Source organism: Rissa tridactyla, chromosome 2 (assembly GCF_028500815.1).
Source record: "Rissa tridactyla isolate bRisTri1 chromosome 2, bRisTri1.patW.cur.20221130, whole genome shotgun sequence".
Lineage (NCBI taxonomy): Eukaryota > Metazoa > Chordata > Aves > Charadriiformes > Laridae > Rissa > Rissa tridactyla.
This window is the reverse complement of record NC_071467.1, coordinates 23369857-23390861: the sequence shown is the minus strand read 5'-3', so window position 1 is coordinate 23390861 and position 21005 is coordinate 23369857. Positions and strand designations below refer to the sequence as shown.

Genomic DNA, 21005 nt, shown 5'->3' with positions numbered 1-21005 from the left:
AAGGTTAATGCTGCCCTTGGTGGAAAAGCGACAGTCTGCGCTGCCAGTTCTGGCTAGTGCATCAGCTGGCCAGCCAGCACATCCCTGATGGCCGGCCAGTATGCACATGCATAACTCAGGACTCATCCACGGCACGTACTGCCTTGTGCCCACACAGTAGCTAGACATGGAAGGACGCAGTGATGATGTTCGGCTTTCATAGGTGGAACGGAGAAGGTCACAGAGCACGTGGGGGGTTACGGTGGTGACTGTGTGGAGGGATGTGGATCATGAATCAGTCGTGATCCAGCTCCTCAGCTTATACCAGCCTCGTGGTGTTTTTTATGAGCTTGGTGACTCAGGGTTAAAGGAAGAATGATATCAAAAGAAGATATTTAAAAGTGATTTTTTTGTTATCAGTGATTTCTTTCCACTTCAGTTTACCTAGCATGAGCGTTCTTTCATTGTTTTGTGTTTTTTGTTTTACTTGCTTACAGCAGGCATTTTTTAAAAAGCCTTTATTACTCATGTGAAGTTTTGCATAAAGTTTCAATCTGTTTCCTTTGAATCACACAGTTTAACAAAAGGAATTCAGAACCTGAACTGAAAAGCTCAGGAAAATTCAGTAAATAGTCACACTGAGTTTGTCATTAATTTACATATATGCAAGAGTACTGCTACCAAGAAGGATATTTGGACTATGTATGATAAAACTAAAAATGCCCTGCCTTTAGTCAGTGAGCCTGAGCTCTGTAACAATACATCCCTTTACAGTGTAATGTCATCTTCCAGAGTGACAAGGAATCTGAACTCCAACATTTGGACTGGACTTGGATCAGAATTGGAACTGGGGATCCTCTGACTTTGAAATGACCACTTTTTACTTAAGGGAACTTAGACTTCTTAGATCTAAGAATACGATAAAATTGTATTTGGACTATCAAGAACATAATCCCAGGCCCTGCATTATTTTAAAACTACATTTCTTCTGCCCCGTGTCTTTAAGGGCATTGCCATATTGGACTGGAATAAAACCCAAAGTACCGAGGAGGGCAGTGACTGTATTTGCATTAGAGGTATATGGGAGATTTTAATTTTTGTGTTTCTGACTATTAATTATATTAACTAATGCAACTTGTGCTGTTGATTTTCTTAGAGCGTGGTCATGGTTGTTTTCAGTGAGGATAAAAACAGAGACGAACAGCTGAAATATTGGAAGTACTGGCATTCTCGGCAGCACACAGCTAAACAGAGGGTCCTCGACATTGGTGAGTCTATAAGAGGATCTCCAGATGTTTCAGGGAAGATTGCAGAATGTGGAAAACTCTGGTACCTTGCACAGGGATGTGGTGCGATATATTGGCAATGGTTGCAAGGCTTGTACCACAGTTTTTAGCAATGGCTCATCCCTGCTAGGACTGCACTATATGAAGCAGGATGGAGACCATGCAGAAGGAATGGTCCTCAATAGCCACAAAGAAGAGCTGCCCCTTGCATGTGTATTTAATGGTGTTCCACCCTCTGCTGCTGGGAAGTCGAGGCCTGCACCTCTTCAGGAGTGGCAGCGTGTTTGTTTCCTTTAGTTTTTCAAAGACTGATCCACTCTTTGATCCAGTGAGAGTAGCAGCCCACGTAACAGTTACATTAGCTAATCTGGTGTGTAAGTGCAGGCTGAGAGTGAAGACTCCATCATCACGGTGACTGCAGAGGAGTGCACAGGACTCCTACACCCCCAGTTTTTGAGCCGTGTCAGAGAGGAGTGAGGGAGAAGCGAGCTCTGGTGTGCTGTCCTGAGACACCTGTTTACCGTTCATCCCATCTAAGGTATTTACAAGCCCATTTCAGACACAACTGCCCTATCTGCATGCTTGGGAGATTTTAGCAGAGGAAGAACACGTACCTGCTGCCAAGGAGCCTGAAGTTGAAATCTGTGGGAGTGTCTAGACATCAAGCGCGTCTCCCCTCCCACGTGCAGTTTACACACGCAGCCATCTGCAGCGGATTCCAGTCAAAGGAGTCGAGTCGGCGAGACCAAAGCAGACAAAGTCTATCTTGTTTTGACCGCCTGAGGGAACCAAACCATCGAATGGCAGGAATGAGAGGGGGCAGAGAGGTGGGGGGAAAAAAAAGCAGGGTTGCTTGGAAAGAGCACTGCAGGACTTCGGGGGTGATCGAACACCTCCAGTGCTGGGAATCGGTCCCGAAGTGGTCCTACTCACCCAGTGCCTTTCCACTTTCAAATGCTGCAGCCTTCACTGAGGCTGGCATTATTTAAAGTCAAGTGTGTTGGTCAAAGCAGCTCTTCCTGAATCTCCTCTCTGCCTCTTGTCTTATCACCATAGTTCCGGCTGAACTGTTTCCCTGATTTTTATTTTTTTTTTTTGTCCTTTGGGGTAGTTAAGGCAGTAAAACCTCCACCCCCGACCAAATGACTCCTATCATGACACGTTAAAAGAGCAAGTATGCCACGTCACAGCTATTTCTGAAGGCTGCCTGTTTTTTTGTGCTAGTCCCTACAAGCTTGCAGTGCTAATGCTCATACCTTTGAAAGTATGTGCTGAGGAACTCATTCCACCGCAGTGCCAGCACCCTCCGACTCCACTGCACTCGTGGTGTACCGGCACATTTCAGTCCCCTTACCCGAACGAGTCAACTTACGATGCACGCTCGGTAAAATAGCCCTCTGCAAAACAAGTGCTGTGCGTGAGCCATGTGTTTATCTGTGTTAAAGTGAATGCCTTTTACGTTTCCATTAAGTTTGAGATGAAATAGCTCTGTGCTGACTTTTGAGGCACTTTGGCGCATGTTCTTTATTTGGGCTGCAAACATGAGCCTGGTGTAGTAAGACTTACTGACATAGCACTCCCTGTCAGACCTAAGAACTGTAAGAGCACAGTTCATCTCAACGTTTCCAGAAGAAAGACCTAGATGTTACTCAGTAGTGTTTTCTTGAGAACGATTGAAATACGGCCTTAGCTCTTACCAAGTGCAGTGTTTTTGAAGTACATTTCATTTTCTTTGGGACTTACATTGTGGGTGTTGGGCTTAATAGGGCAGAATGGCTCCCAACTATATTTACCATACAAGCATCAAGCTGCATTTAGCAAAATCTTGCAGTTTTCTCATCAGATGATCTCACTGAGCAATTTCATCCAAATTTGAAGCTGGCCCTGCTTTGAACAGGGGTAGGGTAGGAGTTGAACCAGATCACTTCCAGGGGTCCCTTCCAAGCTAAATTATTGCGTGGTTCTATGAAGATTTCCCTTTACATTCAAAATTCAGATCCTTGAAGGGCTCCTGTAAAGGAATACTGGGTGAGCGTCCAGGCCCTATGTAGTTAACAGAGAGAATTAGGTGTCTATGAGGGAGATTAGCAAATGCCAGGATACGCCCTGGAGAACCATTTGAACAGGCAGTGAGAGAAGCTTGCTAAGGACAGGGGTGTGTATTAGGTTTGTCCCATCTTCAGGGGATGGTCTGGCAATCAGCTTATAGCCCCACTTCTCTGTTAGTTTGGATTTCTCTCCCAACTCTCAATAGTATATAAAGGGTTAATCACCTATTAGGCTCCTTTAAAATTATCTGTAAATAGCCATAAATCGTTGCAACCTGTTCCATAGAGCTTTATAATCATTAATACTGTTATAACTTAATGTTTGTAGCATATGTTTAACATCTACGAATCCTTTTTAATTGTTTATGGATGCACCTTTAAGCCCTTAGCAGGCAGAGGATCAAATGAATTTGGGACGTTCTAGTTCTGGGGTGCAGCTATTCAGCCCTCAGACAGGGGTGACGACTCTGCTCGTGCTGCTTTCATGGGTGGCACAGGTCTGTCTGCCTGCCTCCTGGCCTGCAGGTGTACTCTGGAGGTCAGAGGAAATAGAGTGACTTGTTCCCTCACTCCAGACATGCAGGGGTCACTGCTTTAATTTGTTTTGTGTGCTGGCTGGTGCGCCTCCTGGGGGGAAGGGTGATTGAATGGATGAGATGTGGTACCGGGTCTGAAGATGCGTTAAAATTAATAGGATAAGCATGTGCTTATGTGTAAGCAGGTCCTTAGTGCTTGAGGAATCAACCTGAGGACTTGACGCTTATTAAGCAAGAAGGAAAGGTGTTTTCCAGAATTTAGGCTATATGCTGCTGTTTATGGATTTTTCTGAAGAAGGAGGGAAGCACTTTCACTGTTTTTAGCAGGAGCGAAGGAAAAAAGTAACCTGACTTTTCCACAGTGCTGTGCTGTGACATTGGATTTTTCTTTTAAAATAATATCAAAGAAAGAATACAACACTAGATTGCAGCAAATACTGATTATTTAGAATCAGTATCATAATTTGACATACTGAAGCAGGTTTAAACATGGACGTAAAGGGTGGGTGTGGAAGCTTTAGATTGTAATTTTTTGTGCTCCAGAGTCTTGCCCATATTTTTTTGCAGGATAGTTTGTGTTATTTATGTGCACAGTACACAAGCTACTACAATGGTACGTAATGCATGCAAATGAGTGTTCAATGTTGAAATTTGCCGTTGTTTAATATCCAGTTTACCCAACAAAAGAGGAAATAATTCCTGTAGAGCTGTTTTCTTGCATATTGAATCATCCCAATTTTCTATTTCTGGTAACTCACAGCAGCAGAAGAGGACAAATTGTAGTCGCACTAACAACTTTCAAATATCCTTGGATGTAAATGCTTTCTTAATCTACTGAGGATCCTTCTTTAATTATCTGTAAATTGGGGAGAATAGGATGCACTTCTGCTTTTAACCAGCATGTCACATAGACACTCCATGAGATTTGTGTATGGCGATTAAGGAAGTGGAGGCATGTGTTGGGGGAAGGGAAGGGTTGCTGGGATGCGAGGTTCTGACAGCCTTTTAGGAGAAGAAAACATGTGTCTTTACAAGACATCTTGTTCATGTCTTTCCAAAGTGCACCTACACAGCACGCCCATATGCAGCAGTCAGTTGCACGAGGCACTTTGTGGTGAATCATAAATTTAAGGGGTGGGTGGATGTGTGCACATGCATATTAAACTACTTATGTGTCTTCTAATTCCTCATTTGCATTCCCACACTGAATTTAGATAGTGAAGCCAATGACTTCATTTAGAAAGGAGATCTGAGTTCATGGTGGGAAGGAAAAGCCTGCCCACCCTCTCAAACACCATGTTCACTTGCTGCATCACCACCAAATAGCCTGTGCTGTTCCCATGGTCAGAACAGTGGATTTTTACTGTTTCCGAAAACATTCATGTATCCCAGGCACACAATTTCACTTGCCCCATGAAATGCCAGCATCCCTGCATTTCCGATCAGGGAAAAGGTATTTAAAAGGCGTGTAGATGTGGTGCTTAGGGTCATGGTTTAGTAGTGGACTTGGCAGTGTTAGCTTTACGGTCAGACTTGATGATCTTAAAGGTCTTTTCCCACCTAAACGATTCTATGATTCTATTCTAAGTAATTGTCCTTGCAGCAATGGTTTTGTTATAAATGATTTTAAAACAGTTATTACCTAGAATTTTTTTTTTTTAGAGACCAACAGTTTATTTTTAGGAGGGCAAAGGAAATGAATATTGAAACCATTTGGGCATCTCATTTATAGAATACAAAAACATCCTTTTTCTATAACTGACTACAAAACTCAGTGTGCCTCTGAAGTGCAGATTTGGGCAAACATTAGATCAAGATTGCTGCGTGTCATAATCTCAGCCCTCTGGCACCGACTCCAATTAAAGCCGTTACAGCCCTGGGGGGATTCTAAGGAAATGTCTGTGTCCCAAAGAGAGTTGATGCATTTGCCTGAAGAATCTGGAAGTTCCTTTAATCAAGCAGATATTAACCTCCTTACAAACCTGGTCTTTCTCTTAATCTGTCATCAAAAAGAAGAAAGTGTGTTAAGCTGGCTGGCAAAGGCAGAAAAAAAGGGGTCTTGTTCCTCTTTTTGTTGATGAAGAAAACGTGGAAGTTGTCTGTCTTACATGGTTTTCCGCCCTTACTGTTTTTGGTGGGGTTGGGGGGGTGGGTCATCTTTAACATTTGGACTTCCTTCCTCTTGCTTTGCATTCCTTCTGGAATGTTAGCTTATTGAGAATATTAACAGCCCTTTGGAAAGAAGTGAGAAAAAGGTGTAGATTTTGTAGTTGGACAATTTAAGAATACCTTGTTTGTTCGCTATTTTAGTATCATACACACTTTGGAGAAAGGATCTTTGTATTTTTGGTTCTTTGCTTATTGTTTGTTTGTTTGTTTGTTTCAGTGTTTTTTAAACAGAGATCCAGCACCCAGTGCAGTAATTCCTGGAAAAGTTGAAATGGCTGGGCAAGGAATGATTATTTCCTCCAGTGATAGCTCTTAGCTTTTTAGAAAGCTTCTTTAGGATTTACCATAATGTTATTTATTTACGTCAAGGTTTAAACGGGCCCTTTAAATGTTTCAGTAGCTTTTAATTAATTTTCCAATTTTGGCCATTGGCTAAGCTAATGAATGCACCCACTCATTCCCACTACAGTCACAATAATTCACTTTTGAGAGCAAGCAATATTCTGGAAGGACATTAGCTAACGAAGTACTATGCATAAGACTCAAGCTGCAGTATATTACCTCTTTGCAATTAAGTTTATTAATAATTCAACATAAACAGTACAAGAGGTAGTTTTCATGCATTAGACAACACAGCTGAAAAAGCAAAGATGTACTACGGATTGTAAAAGAGGAAGTTCAAACTTTTTTCATGAGTCTTTTGTTTGTTATTTCTTACAGCTGATTACAAGGAAAGTTTTAATACCATTGGGAATATTGAAGAAATCGCGTTCAATGCTGTGTCTTTTACTTGGGATGTCAATGAGGAGGCAAAGGTGAGGAAAAACCATGCAGATGGTATCCCGTTATAAGTACCATCCATCCTTAGTCACCTTTTCCACTTTTCTTCTTTTTAACAAATAATAAGAAAGGTAGGTGGAGGTGAGAGAGATCAGTCTCTGCAAAGCCAGGCAAATGTGGTCCTTCACTGACCCCAGGGATTTTGGCCATCTGTAAAAGGCAAGACGGTACGTAACGGCTGTTGGGATGGTATTGCGTTCACACCTGTGTCACCCGACAAATAGAGGTGTAGTTCTGAGGAAAACCTGCAGGGCTCTCACTGTGTAGTTTCTACGTGTGGCCTCTCAGTAATTTTCCATTTAAAAAAACAGTAAAAGTTTTTTTCCTACTCACAAAGTCAGTGTAGGACACAAGGTGAATATTTTCTTTCTCTAAATTAGCAGTTTCCTTTCTACAGCATTAACATTTCCAATAATCAATATTCTGTATGCTAGACTATGTCTTCCCTTGCGTTTGTGTCATTATTTTTTATAGTGTTACACAGATGGTCCTTGCAATTGGGAATGAATGTATTTTTGAGGACTGCTGCATTATTTCTTTCTTGCTTTTTTTTTTTTTTAAATGGTCAAGTACCTTCAGACATGAGGTTTTGCGTTTGGGGATGTTACTGCTACAGTGCACCTATGAACCAGGACAGCAGAGCACCTTAACAAGTTTCTTATAGATAAGGTTATCCAAAGGGTGGCGGAGCGTTTCAGCTGCACGGACTAGTGTAGGAGAAATGAAAAGCTGCCAGTAATTACAAGAAGAAGTTGGCCCCCAGAAAGCAAACAACAAGGGAAATAGGCTGTGTAAAATGAGTGGGGGTAATGCGAGACTCTTGGGCACGTAGAAATAATAAACAGCAAACACTCTTGCGCTTAGGAAGCTCTTTGATACTGTTTTCCTATTGAATACAAAATGTCCAATGTTCAAGTAATGCTAAGGATCTTTCAAATACAGACATCTTTATGCAGGATTCCCCACTGCATTTCTAACAGAGCGTTAGAGAGATTGCATCGAGCGAGTCCGGTGAGAGATTGCATCAAGCACGGAGTGGTAGCGTTACCCTTCGCTGTCCTGACTTGCTGACTGAAGGTGCTGAGGTTTGTAGCAACAGGGATTTTCATCTCTGATGCACATCTGAAAAGAATAGAGCACAAAAGAAAAGACAATAGTTCTGAAAACCACCCAGCTCTTTCAAAAGCTGGCCTTGGTACGCAGAGTTGTACTTGGTCCCGTTGCTAATGGTGCTGTATTTACTCATGTAATGATGACATTCTCACCACTCCAGATATTCCCCTATTATGTGATTCCATTTCAAAATGCAGTGGTATGTTGTCCTCTGCAGTCACAACAGATGACCGTTGTGTGTGTGTGATCATTACGCAAGCAAATACAGCAAATGCAGGTTTGGGATCTCCAACACGACGGACTTTCCCAAGGACCTTTACGGAAGCCCTCCCAGGGCTAGAGCATGGCAGTCTCGTCCCACCAGCAGCTACCATCCCCATTGCCAAGGCCGGCAGTGCTTTAACACACTTGGTTCGCAGCTGCAAGCCAGACATGGCAAGGCACCACGTTGATCTGGGAGCAAGAAAGTCACATCCACTAATGTCAGGTGTTATTGATCTCACACCATTCACATCGCTCCTGCCTTGGGTGCCAGAACATCAAGAACACAACTCTCGCAATCGTCACTGGAAATATAACATCGTAAGATTTTAAAATGATGAATCTCTTACTGTTGCTAGATTAAAAAAGTGTCAGGAGTGAAATTTAAGCAAGCCACTCGTATTTCTGCAGGAAGTAGTCGTTAAAGTGCAAATTGGCTTATACATATTTATTTTGGGGGGTAGTTATCAAATATCTGATCTTTTAGGAGCTTGAACTGCAAATGTATTGATAAAAGTAAGAGGACATAACATGCTTTGGTATTGGTCTATCAGGCATAAATCAGATTGTACCTGAAGGCTTATCACTGTGCTCTAAAGTATTTCCCTCCCCGCATACGTGTACACGTACCCACATGCTTGCTCTTGTTGGAGAGTCTAATACAATAACCAGTTGCGCTGGGTCTGGGGGTTCCCATAGGATGCCGCTGCGGTGTTTGAAAGCTGTGGACTCTGGGCACGTCACTGAAGGCTGTTTTTTCTCCAGCAATTACCTCATCCAAGGAGATGAAGAATTTCAGGGCCTAATTACATACTCTCCTTTCTTAAGCTTTTTGAACGATGATCTTTAAACTGGCTCCATTGTTTCTGCTCAGTGTTGTTTTCCCTCTTCACCACAATTTCAAGATTAAAACTAACCTCACAGGCACAAAGACCTTTCTCTTCTGAGTCAGACAAAAGCGGCACAGAGCAGTTCTTTCCAGGGCCTCTGAGATGTGATGTGATGAAGCGCTCTACTGGCCCGGGAAGAAATAAAGAAAAGTCTGGTCTTTGGAAGCGCACAGGGGAGCGGTCTCGAAAAATCAAAGAGAAGCAGCAGAAATCATCTAACCAAATATCCCTGTCTCTCTTGGGAGACTAAATCCCACATCTAGGAAGATTTATCTGGGGCATCGGATTTCTCACTTTCCTACTCCACCTGGAGGGCAGCCGATTTAAAGTCAGATTTCTCCTCCCACAGGCAAGCAGGGCAGTCCCCTCCTCCGGGAAGCCCTTCAGGACGCGGGTGTGTGAGTGTGACAGCCAGAGCCTGCCTGTTAACAGTCCGCGAAGGGTTTGTAAGGCAGCGTCTCAGTTGGATCTTATGTGGAAGAAAGAGGCATTTGGAGAGTACAGGCAGAGGCCTCTCTTTATCGCCTCGGTAACCTGAAGGGAACTGGGGTGTTGGCTCCAGCTCCTTGCTGCTCGGTCCCTCATCTTCCAACTGCTGCTTGGCAGAACAAGTCAATGGAAGAGAGAATCTGGTACAGCTCGTGTTGAGCTGTGGAATAATCTCACCGTTGCTTTCCATGGACTAAGGGAACAGCAGCAAAGTCAGAGTACAGCGTTTCCACTGCTGTATCTGGTCGAGAACAGCAGTCCCCTTGCCTTCTGGCAGAGCAGAGTTGGGCCCGGCACATCCCTACGTTTTTCTAGAACAATATCCTTTTCTGCTGGGTCTGTTGTATGGAGGTCACAGTGGGGCTTGTGGTTCAGGGCAGGATACAGGGAAATGAGGGGCAGGCTCTACAGCCATGTCAAACTCTTTCTTATGCTGCCTTGAGACAAAAATACTGTGCAGTAAGAAAGCAGAGGTAGGAAGTGAAGAATTCTTTTTGTACAGTCGATCTTCCTTTCACTCCTGTATTTATTTCTATATATAAATATGCAACATTTATGAGCAAAGTGATTTGTGGCTCCCTTTGGTTGAACCTGAATACTATGTTTGGTATTTTTAAAGGAGTTCTTTAAAAAAAAGGTGAGGAAACAAACAACAATTAGCAAGAACTGGCTGACTTTTTGACTATCTTTTAAAAGTCTTTTTATGATACGCGAGCAGGTAGGTAGTTGCTTTGCTGTTTCCCTACAGGAGATTTTGCTGCAGCATCTGGCTGGTTGACAAAGTTCTGATGGAGGCTTTGGAACAGAGAGCTCAGCTTCCTTTTTGATAGGCACACATCTGCCTGCTTGCAGTCTGATTGCTGACACAAGTTAGTTTGCAAGAAAGAGAATTAAGAACCAGAACTCTCCTGGTGAAAGGAGAATATCTTTGTCATAAATCATACCAGCTCTTTGAGAGATGCCTTCTCTCTGATTAATACTTTGCTAATTGAAAATGGTTAGGACGATGTTACTCTGAAACAGTACATTAGTTGTATATTCTTATGGAAAGCACTTTATAACCTTAAATTCAAAAGTGTGACTTCAGTGAACAGTTGCTAAAGAAAAATGTCTTAAAGCAGACAAAAAAGTACTTTTCAGTGGTATCAAGAAATTACTGATTTCTGCAAAGCGCTGCAACTTGGACGTGCAGTAAGCAGACGTGTTGGCAGAGATATTATTCAGGCAGGTGCTGGCACATGCTTTTTGGTGTGTACAGTGGTTGTGTGCTGTGCAGTTGTTGTGTATACTTGCATGCAATCATTGTCCTGCTATATTTAACTGAAATGTAGATCTTTAATCCAAAGTATGCTGAAGCCTCTGGGAACCTTTCCAGTTATTTAATGAGTTTTGGCATAGCCCATGCAGTAATGAGCTGTGTTTTCAATGAGTGAGTGATTTGCAGGATTAGGTTCTTAGACATTGTGGGCCAAAGTGAGCTATGATTCCAGTGGGCACAACTGTAAAATCAAGCTGATAGAACAGCACAGTCTATCAGTGATTTTTATTGTGACAATCCATATTTCTTTAACATTGTTAGCAATTCTTAGGAAAAGCGTTGACTGGTGTAAGAATTGCTTTGGTCTTAATTATTATCTCCTTTCTTAGATCAAATTTCGTTTCATTAGGGAGTAAACTAATATTTTCTTTAGTCTCAAAATTTAAAGGTTGGAGGAAGAGACTTTATTTGGGGGAATTAGTACCAGAAATTATGTAGGATTAGACTTGGCAACTGTTTTAATAAACCACGTCTATGTGTCTATGCGTGCATATGTCTTTTTTAATATATATATGTCATGCATGCGCACACACTTGCGTATATTAAAGAAGAGTTAACCTGTGGTAGCAAATAATGTTGAAATTTCAGTGTATACAAATGGTTCAGTAAGTATGCATCTGGGATTCAAGGCAAATGGCATTTTTATGTAGTTGCTGGGGTGTGGTGTGGATTGAGGAAGCTTCAAAAGAGTAGTGTAAACATTTGCTGGAGACATTTGTATTGAAATAAAACAAAGGTCTTACCTTTGTATGGGATTTATAAGGTAACGGCTGGCAGGAGAAACTATAAAGCCACACTTTCTGTATATATGAGGAATGATGGGATTGATGCTAGTCATTGAAGAGACAAGTCGTTTAACTCTTTGTTGTTACAGTCTGGAGGGATCAACCCCTTTAAAACTGGATTTTGTAAAGACCTATCACCCAGGTGTAGTTTCTATGTGTTACCATTATTCAGTAGAGAAATTGCTTTAAGTTTCTGATTTTGTGCTACAGCACACTCTTCCCTCCCTTCTGCCCTTGGCTCTTTCCAAGACGATGGGAGCCAGAAATGTAAATAGTAATAAAAGGCTTATGTTAGAGGTTTCGTAACTGTAGACCTTTAAAGTGTATAAGCTGAGAGACCGCAGCAGGAGTCATATTGGCTGGATTAAATGATAAAAGGGGAAATGCATTTCTGGGCCTTGCTTTCTCTTAAGGCAGGTTACTGTGTTTGTGTCTTGTACATCGCTAATTATGCTGCAGTGTTTAACAAACAGTCAGTAATTCACATAATAACAGCTACACTGTGGAGGAGCGCCTTCCCCGAAAGAGAAAGTGCTTTTTCTAGGCACGCTCTATAACAAACAGAAGAGTTGTCATTATCTTAGGCCACTTTTGAAACTTTCTCAGGCACCAGATATTTCTCCAAATTAGTTTTTCATTGCCAGTGGCATGCCTGAGCTGGAAACTAGATGGGTGGAACTCTATCATTAATTGCTCAAATCTAAGATATGCAGACATTAAAAAAAAAAGACATCACTATAACAACAACCCAAACTTGTTCCTGATAGCAGAACATTGCTAAAATCTAGTTTGCACAGGAAAAAAAAAAAAGAGTTTGTAAACGAATTCCGGTACAGCCATAGTCACATCCATTAAAATAGTTCTAAGTCAAGTGTAGACAGGGCCCTGGGGGAAAAAAAAGCAGTGATTTGTACTCCCACTACTGTCATTTCTACTTAACTCTACATTTTCTAACAACGTAACTCTACCATGCAAGAGACCAGAGCAAGGAGACTCTTAAACCAGAGTGTCTTCCAAGAGAGGTAGAATGGGACTTAATCTTTCATGGCTGCCCATGGGGTTGTTTTGCTCCTTGTCTTGTTGCGAGTGGGAGTACCTGTATTATGGACAGGAGCTGCAAAGGAGGGAGAGGTGAGGGTTGTAAAGGGCAGGGCAGGCTGTGCTTGGACAGGCTGGTGAAATCAGAGCAGGTGCATTCCTCAGCCACTGCCTCAAGGAGGTGAAGGTTTCTGGGCAGGGCAGGGGCAGAGAGAAGGGGACTGTCCAGAGGGTTACCCGGGTCCCGTTTCACTGCTGCACCACCGTGTTGAAACCGTGCAAATCTTCAGTCACGCAAAGAAAAAAAACCACCTACAATCAACTCAAGTGACAGAACTTCTTCCCCCTCCCTCTGCGCACCCCCCATGTTTTCCAAATACAATGTCAGTGTTATGCTTTGCAGGAAAGGTAATAGAAGATTGTGTGGAGACAGAAGATTTTCCTCAAAATAAATGATCTGTGTTAATTTGAATCCATCTGTCTATCTGAGAGGTGCAAATGATATGACAGAAAGTATAGTACACTTCATGCGCACGAACGTACAGTCATTGCTCCTCAGAGAGATCCTGATGGATTATAGTGTCAGGACAAGGATATTGAATCTTACAGCATCAATCTATTATTCATGCTGAATAATCTGTTATTGCTGTATGGGGACTCTTAAAACGATAAAGTCTGTCTTCCCCAGCCGCTCCTACTCTGCTCAGTTTCTGGAGGCAGCAGAAGAGATGACACACAGTGTATGTAGTTGATTAAGGTGGGACAAGGTCTTTTGTCACTTCTCAGCTGAGTGTGCAGCAAAGGTGGTAACTGCACAAACTGCTGGATAGCTGCACGTCCCCTCTCACCTTTTAATGTACAGTTTGGAAAATCCCTCTGCAGAACTATGGGCTAAAATATAGCAAGACCAGGTTCTGTTTTATGCCAGACCTCATTCCACTGCTCTGTGTTCACATGCACTTTAAAGCATTGCCCTGACACTGTAAAGGAGGGAGTGAAGGCAAATGAAAACTCAGGCCGTGCGTATTTCAAAGGCATGTGCACCGAATCCACACTTACCTTTGGAGCTGGAGGAGATCAAGTTGTAATTTGAAACAGAAATAACACTATCAGCTTCAAAATCAGAGTTTCACCTAGGGCCCTTCCCCGCCTCCCTCCTCTCCCCGCAGTTAAAGTTCAACTATTTCATTTGTAAATGCAGCTCTGTGATACAATCAGAAGCAGAAATGCGGAGGTGCCATTAGCTCAGTCAGGCAAACAAGCTGCTCTGGCTCCATCGTAAAAAGCCTGACTGTAATGTTAACTTCTGCTATTAGAGTAAAGTATCCCCCCAGCAGCCTTGCCGGAGCCCTCGATTTGAAGCTGCCTTTCTCTTAGGGATGTTAGTATTCTGGTCACTGTTTTTTTTCCCTTGCTTGCGGACCAGGGAGGGGTTCCTTCATGCTCTCCCTTCCTGAATCCTCCCAGACCCCAGGGACCTGTTGGCCTCTCTGCCCAGCGAGGTGTGTGCGTCAGGTCTGTTTGAGAGACCCCGCAGACCTCTTCATTCCCCATAGCGCCCATTCTGCTGGAGCAGGTCTCACATCCTCCTGGTTCAGGAAATACGTACTGGCGGTTTTCTCTGGCCTTTTCCTTAGTTCACAGTTTGGGGTTTTGTTGTAGTTTTTAAACTGAGGAAAAGTGAAAAGTAGAATCGGGTCGATAAATAATTGGCCCAAATTACTATGTAATGCACATATTTGTCACTGAGAAGAACAGTTGGATTTTTAATACAGTTTCATCTCTCAAGATTCATGCACACTATCCTGACTGAAAGCTATCAGTGATGTTTCAGTTCACAATGCTTGCTTTGCATCAAAGTAGTCCTTGGGGGACTAGGTGATGGGAGACCCTTCTGCCAGGTGCTGCACAAACAAACGCCTTGCCCCATAGTAGCGATAGAGGTTAGAGGGCAGGAGGTGACTGGTGGCTAAAAACAGACATAAGTGGGCATAGAAGGAAAGCACGAGATGGGTTTCTGACACAAAGGCAGGCAGGGCTTTCCTGGAACCAAGGGCATTGTCAAGTTGTGTGGATGCTACATGTCAAAGGGGGCTTCTGAGAAGAGGTAGGGAGTAGTTTTAGAAGTGTTTGAGAAACTCCTTTCCTGTCTGAAAGACAGGATGAGATGCATTTTTGAAACTGAAGAAAGATATGAAGGACCTTTAAAGTGAAGATCAGGAGTATCTGTTGATGGGATGGAGGAAGGAAGAGTGTGAAGAGAATTGGGGGTGTGGGGAGGGTAGGACTTTTCTTTGGCCACACTGAGTTTAAATTGTGAGCTCTCAGAAGAACAGACCAGACCAAAATATGGCTGGAAAGGATGATGCAAGATGATCTTCCTATGTCTATATTAACAAATAGTGCAAACATACAAAGCAGGTTTGTAGAGTGAAACAAGTCAGGGCTTAAAGACCTGACATCCACGTGAGACACTTTTTAGGAGGTTTTATCTGAGATTATCTTTAGTCAGTTCCCACAGACTAAGCAACCATTAACAGCTGGAGCATGTGAGGTGTGCTCCTTGGACACATCTTCTGCTCTGGGTCTTCCAAAGAGAATCCAGCTCATGCACTCTCAGCTCTCTGGTGTGAACCAAAGCACGGTAAGTTGGGGCCATCAAATGATTCATCTCAAATGTGGGCTCCTGATCCAAACTGAAGCATCGATACACACCTTAATAGTTTGTCATTCTTCCCAGCATGGGAGCATCTTTGCTGGACTTAGGACAGAAGTGGAGAATAAATGTGTGAATTGCCAGAGTGTGGATCGTAGCTGAATTAAAATCTTTTTTCGGAGGGAGGTGTCTGTTTTTAGTTTCCAATTTGCTTATGTGCGTTTCCAGAAGTTTAATTGTTGTTTGCACTACATTTTAAAAGCAATCTCTCTGGCACACAGATTTTCATCACAGTGAATTGCCTGAGCACAGACTTCTCCTCACAAAAAGGAGTAAAAGGGCTTCCTTTGATGATTCAGATTGATACGTACAGCTACAACAACCGCAGCAATAAACCCATCCACCGAGCCTACTGCCAGATCAAGGTTTTTTGTGACAAGGTAAGTGGAAAGCACAATTACTGTGGATAGAAGAGGAACTTTGTTAGACAGTTTATTATTGCTGTGCTTTAGATCTAAAGATCTTTTTTTCTTTCCCTAAAGAATTGTGTTTCATGGTAGAATTTGGATATCAGCTATATCATAAATCTAATAGGTTATCATGTAATTATTTTACTGCTTTGCAGCCTTTTTGGCCTGGATTCCTCAGCTTGTGAGCAACACTTGGAGTGTTTAAGGACAGCATGTTATAGGTCATGATACAGGAGTATCAAAAAAGTCATAGAAAGCACAAAGGTGAAGGTCTCTACTTGGAAGGTCAGTGCTGACCATAGGCTCACGCAAGTGCTGTTCTGATGATGTTATCCCTTCTCACTCTGACAGCCGGGATAGGTAATGTGTAAACTTTGTGGAGAGGTCTCTGATAGAGAAATGCACATACAGGCCTTTTTGAAAGGCCTGCTAAGCTCTTTTTTATGATACAGTGGAAAACCCTGAGTCCCAGTGATAAAGCTGGTGGTTTTTTTCCCTCCACTTGATTATGTACCGTTATTTTGGAAGCTTCAATGTTGCTAGGATTTTTTTATTAAAAGTAAACTGGAAAAATATATTAGCCATTCTCACTTTGTAGTTCAGTAACTATTTTCTTTTCCTTTGTTTGCTCATTCCTTCTTTTGCAAAATTTTTACTATGGGTTTCCTGACTCCGTTGTGAGAATTGGTTAAGATTTTTCAGCACCAAAACACAGATCATGCTTTAATGAGTCTGACAGTGAGTAGAAACAGTTGCTCAGAAATATTACCTCAGTGATGATTCTTAGATGTGAGTGTGACCACGTTTCAGTTGTGTTTAACACCTGCCAGCTGATGGCTTTAACCCTGCTGGGAATGACCTTCCAGGGGGCAGCTGATGCCTGGGTTCTAGTCAAGGTTCAGGGATTCAAGAACATACATCTCTCTAAGTGACTCAGAAATTTATCCAAATTAGTCTTCCCGTCTTACAGATGGGAATAGAAAGGCAAAAGGCCATGCCCCAGGCAATATGTAGCATTAACTTTTTAATGGAAAGGGTAGGAGTTCAACTGTTCCGGGTCTCCATGCTGTTGCTCCTTCCCCTTTTTCAGTTCATTCCCCTGTTGCTGTCTTGACAACGGGATCTTGAGGGCTAATCAGTCAGTTATGTTAGTGGAGCAAAAACTTGGAAAGTAATGAATGTAAATGTATGCACTGAGGTCTTCTTGCAGTCAAAATGTTACGCTTTTAATTGTAACTTTGAATGTCAAATATTTAGAGATTTGAAGCTGCAGCTGGATGTTAAAAGCTCAGTAAATATCAAAGTAACAAGTCATTGTTATCTACCTGTTTTTGAAAAGCAATTAGAAAAATCTGAATTATTTAAAAAAAGAAAGGAAATTCAGAGCACAAACTCATCAAGGGTGACCTGTAGACACAACTGGTGGAGATTTTGAATAATACATGTTCATTGCATCTGTTGGCTTAATTGGTACTTCAAATATCCAGACTAAGAAGCAGGAAATGGATGTTGAGTCTTTTAATCAAAACTGTCTCAAAGTAGAAGAAAAGATCACAGGGGTAGTTAAAGTGTTATCAACATTAAAACTATATTGAAAGTGGGAACTGGAGGGCTCAAGGGTATCGATAATGGGATTTGTATCTGTATAATATAAATGTATACACACATACATGCGCACAGAGCTTTTTAACTTAATGCAGGGCCGAAAATTAGTTGAATGGATGCAAATGAATTAAAATTATCAAGGTCAATTCACATGACGGTTTGTGCTAATTGGCACTTGGAAAGAGACTGAGGCCTGCTTCTCCCCTCACTGACACTGCTGTATCTTTACCGGCATCCGTTTGTCACGGTACTTTTGTAAGTAAATAAATGGTTGGAAAATTTCCACTTGCTGGTGGCACTGGGAGGATTCGTCACACTCAGAGGAAGGTTGCTGGTGGGGCCGGGTACCCTCATCTTTACAAGATGCCAAAATAAACCCTGGCACCGGTTGAGGCGGTGCTAAATGGAGGCTCCCTGTCTTGGGTCGGTTCCTCTGCTGAGTCTGTGACTTGCCCTCTAGTGACAGAGACAGGGTTTCACAGAACCACGGAATGGTAGGGGTTAGAAAGGACCATTGGAGATCATCTTGTCCAACCCCCCTGCCAGAGCAGGGTCACCCAGAGCAGGTTGCACAGGAACGCGTCCAGGCGGGTTTTGAATGTCTCCAGAGATGGAGACTCCACCACCTCTCTGGGCAGCCTGTGCCAGTGCTCTGTCGCCCTCAAAGTTTTTCCTCATGTTGAGATTGAATTTCCTGTGTTCTCGTTTGTGCCTGTTGCCCCTTGTCCTGTCTCTAGGCACCACTGAAAAGAGTCCGGACCCATTATTCTGACACCTGCCCTTTAGATTTTGATAAGCATTGGTGAGATCCCTTCTCAGTCTTCTCTTCTCCAGGCTGAACAGCCCCAGGTCGCTCAGCCTGTCCTCATAAGAGAGGTGCTCCAGTCCCTTGATCACCTCTGTAGCCCTCCCCAGCTGGTTTGCTGCCTGTTGGGGAAAGGCCGTGAAGCCGAGACAATTATTGCCCACCTTTTTGTCATGATCAATTAAAAAAAAGTACTACAGGGTCATTAAAAAAAAAACAGCAAACATATAATAATTTTAATATAGTTTAAAAGTGTGAATTGCACCATTGTGCCCCAATCTGACAACCGTAAAGAGAAGCTGATGAGAAAAGTGCCTGATTTATTACAAAGAGGAACTGCACAGTAAATTCCTCCCCCCTAAGTATTGAAATGTATCTTTGTTTGAAACGTGGAAGAAAAAAGGTTTCTGTGCCTGACAGCGTTCTTACAAATGTTTTTTCTGCAGTGATGGTGCCTCTTTAGGACCAGTAGGTGTGTTTGTATAGTAATTTAGATAAATCACAGGTACAGGTGTCCAGTTTTAAAAAAAAACATTTGCTGATAAATTAATGTCCTCCAGCAGAAACACTGCATAGCTGTTGTGGAAAGAGTATCCCTGAAGAAATAAGACTGCATTTAACTAAGTGGTACATATTATATATATTTTAGTATTTATTCAGGCAGTTGCTTAAATTCAGTATTAATTTACATATGAAATAGCAACACCAACTCACATCCAATGTGTGCTTTGTGACATAAATGTATGGAGATAAAGGCTGCAAAGGTTGTAATCATGTGCTTGCTCCCTGTTCATTCTCCAGTCTTTCGTCCCTGTTTATTTTCCAGTAGGCAATCTTCAAAGCAACTGTTAGAGTGCACATCTTGTTTCCTCCATGCTAGTTCTCTCTGCCCTTGCAGTCTCTTTATCATGTGCACATCACTGATGCTGCATTATGATAAGAGAATATAATTTTTATTCCTTAAGCAGGTTGTCAGGGAAACTTGCTACCAGGCCTATTTATATTTATATATTGCAAGATGCTTTAGCCACTGTGTATGAAGGAACTGGGAATTCAGAGATATTTTGATTTTCTGTATGTGATTAGCCTCGCTGAAAAGAAGCAGAAACATTTGACTTGGCAAATACAATAACATTGTTCCAAAATCAAGTAAATTAATCCCGTTTTCTTTACTCTGAAAAACTACATGTTGTTTGGAATATATGCAGTTACTGCTCTCTTGTCTTCAGTATGGATTGTCATAGGGAAAATGGATTATTACAGGGTATTAATTGCCTATTAATGTTGAGCTTTAGAGAGAAGAAGGCTGAAGTCTATGGGCCTGTCCTACCAGATACTGAACGCTTTGGCCTTGAACTAGAAACAGGTGTACGCATGAGCGTCATAATGGTGATGGCAGTGGTCCTTATGATGGTAAGGGCTTTGCTAGGCTGGAGCTAGACTGCAAGACGTAAGCTTAAATAAGCTGAAGACTTGGAAAAGAAGTATTTTGAATCAGCTGAAATTCATAGGCTGTGTTTTGCTAATGGGTAGTAGCAGAAGTACTTGTTGCGTTTATACCAAGTCCAGACATCAATGAAAAAATGAAAGATGTACTCAATTATTTGACTGATCAGAGCCTAATTTATAGTCCCCTATGAGAGGGTTATTTCTTCTGTCATGAAGAGATATGCAAACTCTGATTTATTAGGTATGTGTCAGATGGCTCAGCTGTGAAAACTGTCCAGCAGAAATGCTCTGCTATGCAAAAATCTCATTGTGCTCCACTGTCTCAGCACCGGCAAAAATGACGTACATCATGTGGGCATCCCTGCGCTGTGCCATGTGGGGTTCTCCTAGCTCAGAAGGCCTGGTAGATAGTTTTGTGGGTATTGCAGTTGCCACATTAGTAACGCGGCTGTGGCACAAATAAGCAGTGGTGGGTGGGAATGGCTGCCCTGCTCAGAGATTGCCTGCACCCCAGGGGACTTGGGAGTATCTTATCTTGCCTTGAATGAAGACAAAGCTGTGAAGCTTTACCAAGTTCATAGTTACAGAGAGTATTAAAGAAAAATCAGCAAAACATACATTCTTTGTTGTGTATAAAAGGCTGAGTCCTCCTCAGTTTCTGCATTCCTGAGGGGGAACTCATGCTTGTCTGTGTATGAAATGACTTTCAGGGTTGGTCCCACTACCTGTGACAGCAGAGTGGCAGCACCAAGCAGTAGGTAGGGCTGTGGCTGACTGGCAGAGCCACCTTGTGCAGCCCAGGGCTCTCGGGGATGCGTCTTCTGCAGGACAGGGCTGTGAGGCATAGTTTTGCTCCTTTCTGCCCAAGAACGGGTGGCCTTTAAAGACACAAATGTGCCCCTAGAAACAATTTTGATAAGGGCACAACTCTGACTCCCTTGTCTTCTGTCAGTGGCAACTGAATTGGGACCCGGGTCTGGAGGCAATGTTTCTGTTAGACACCTTCATGTTTTTTAAAGAGCTGTTTCTTCCTCCACCTCTTTCAGCCTCTGGAAATCTATTGATAGATCAGAGCCAGGAGTACATCTTTCCTTGCATTCTTTTCAAGCTTGTTTCATTGGTTTATGCGTGAATTTTGCCATCTTGAATGGATATTTTTGGCTTTCCTTGCCTCCCTCCCCCTCCCCGTCCCCCCTTTCTTTTAAGGAAACTTCTAATTTTAATTTGGAAAAAAATCTTTAATTTTGCATGCTGACTGTCTGGGAGCA

General features: G+C 42.5%; 1 protein-coding gene across 2 annotated transcripts in view; it reads left to right on the top strand.

Moving 5' to 3' along the window:
- Positions 1-21005, top strand: part of GRHL2 (grainyhead like transcription factor 2) — a 71375-nt gene that overhangs the window by 26931 nt on the left and 23439 nt on the right. For both annotated transcript variants that reach the window (XM_054192840.1, XM_054192839.1), the window contains exons 7-9: positions 1136-1247; positions 6739-6833; positions 15690-15848. In XM_054192840.1, the coding sequence (XP_054048815.1) occupies positions 1136-1247; positions 6739-6833; positions 15690-15848 (366 nt within the window). The remainder of the gene's footprint in view (positions 1-1135; positions 1248-6738; positions 6834-15689; positions 15849-21005) is intronic.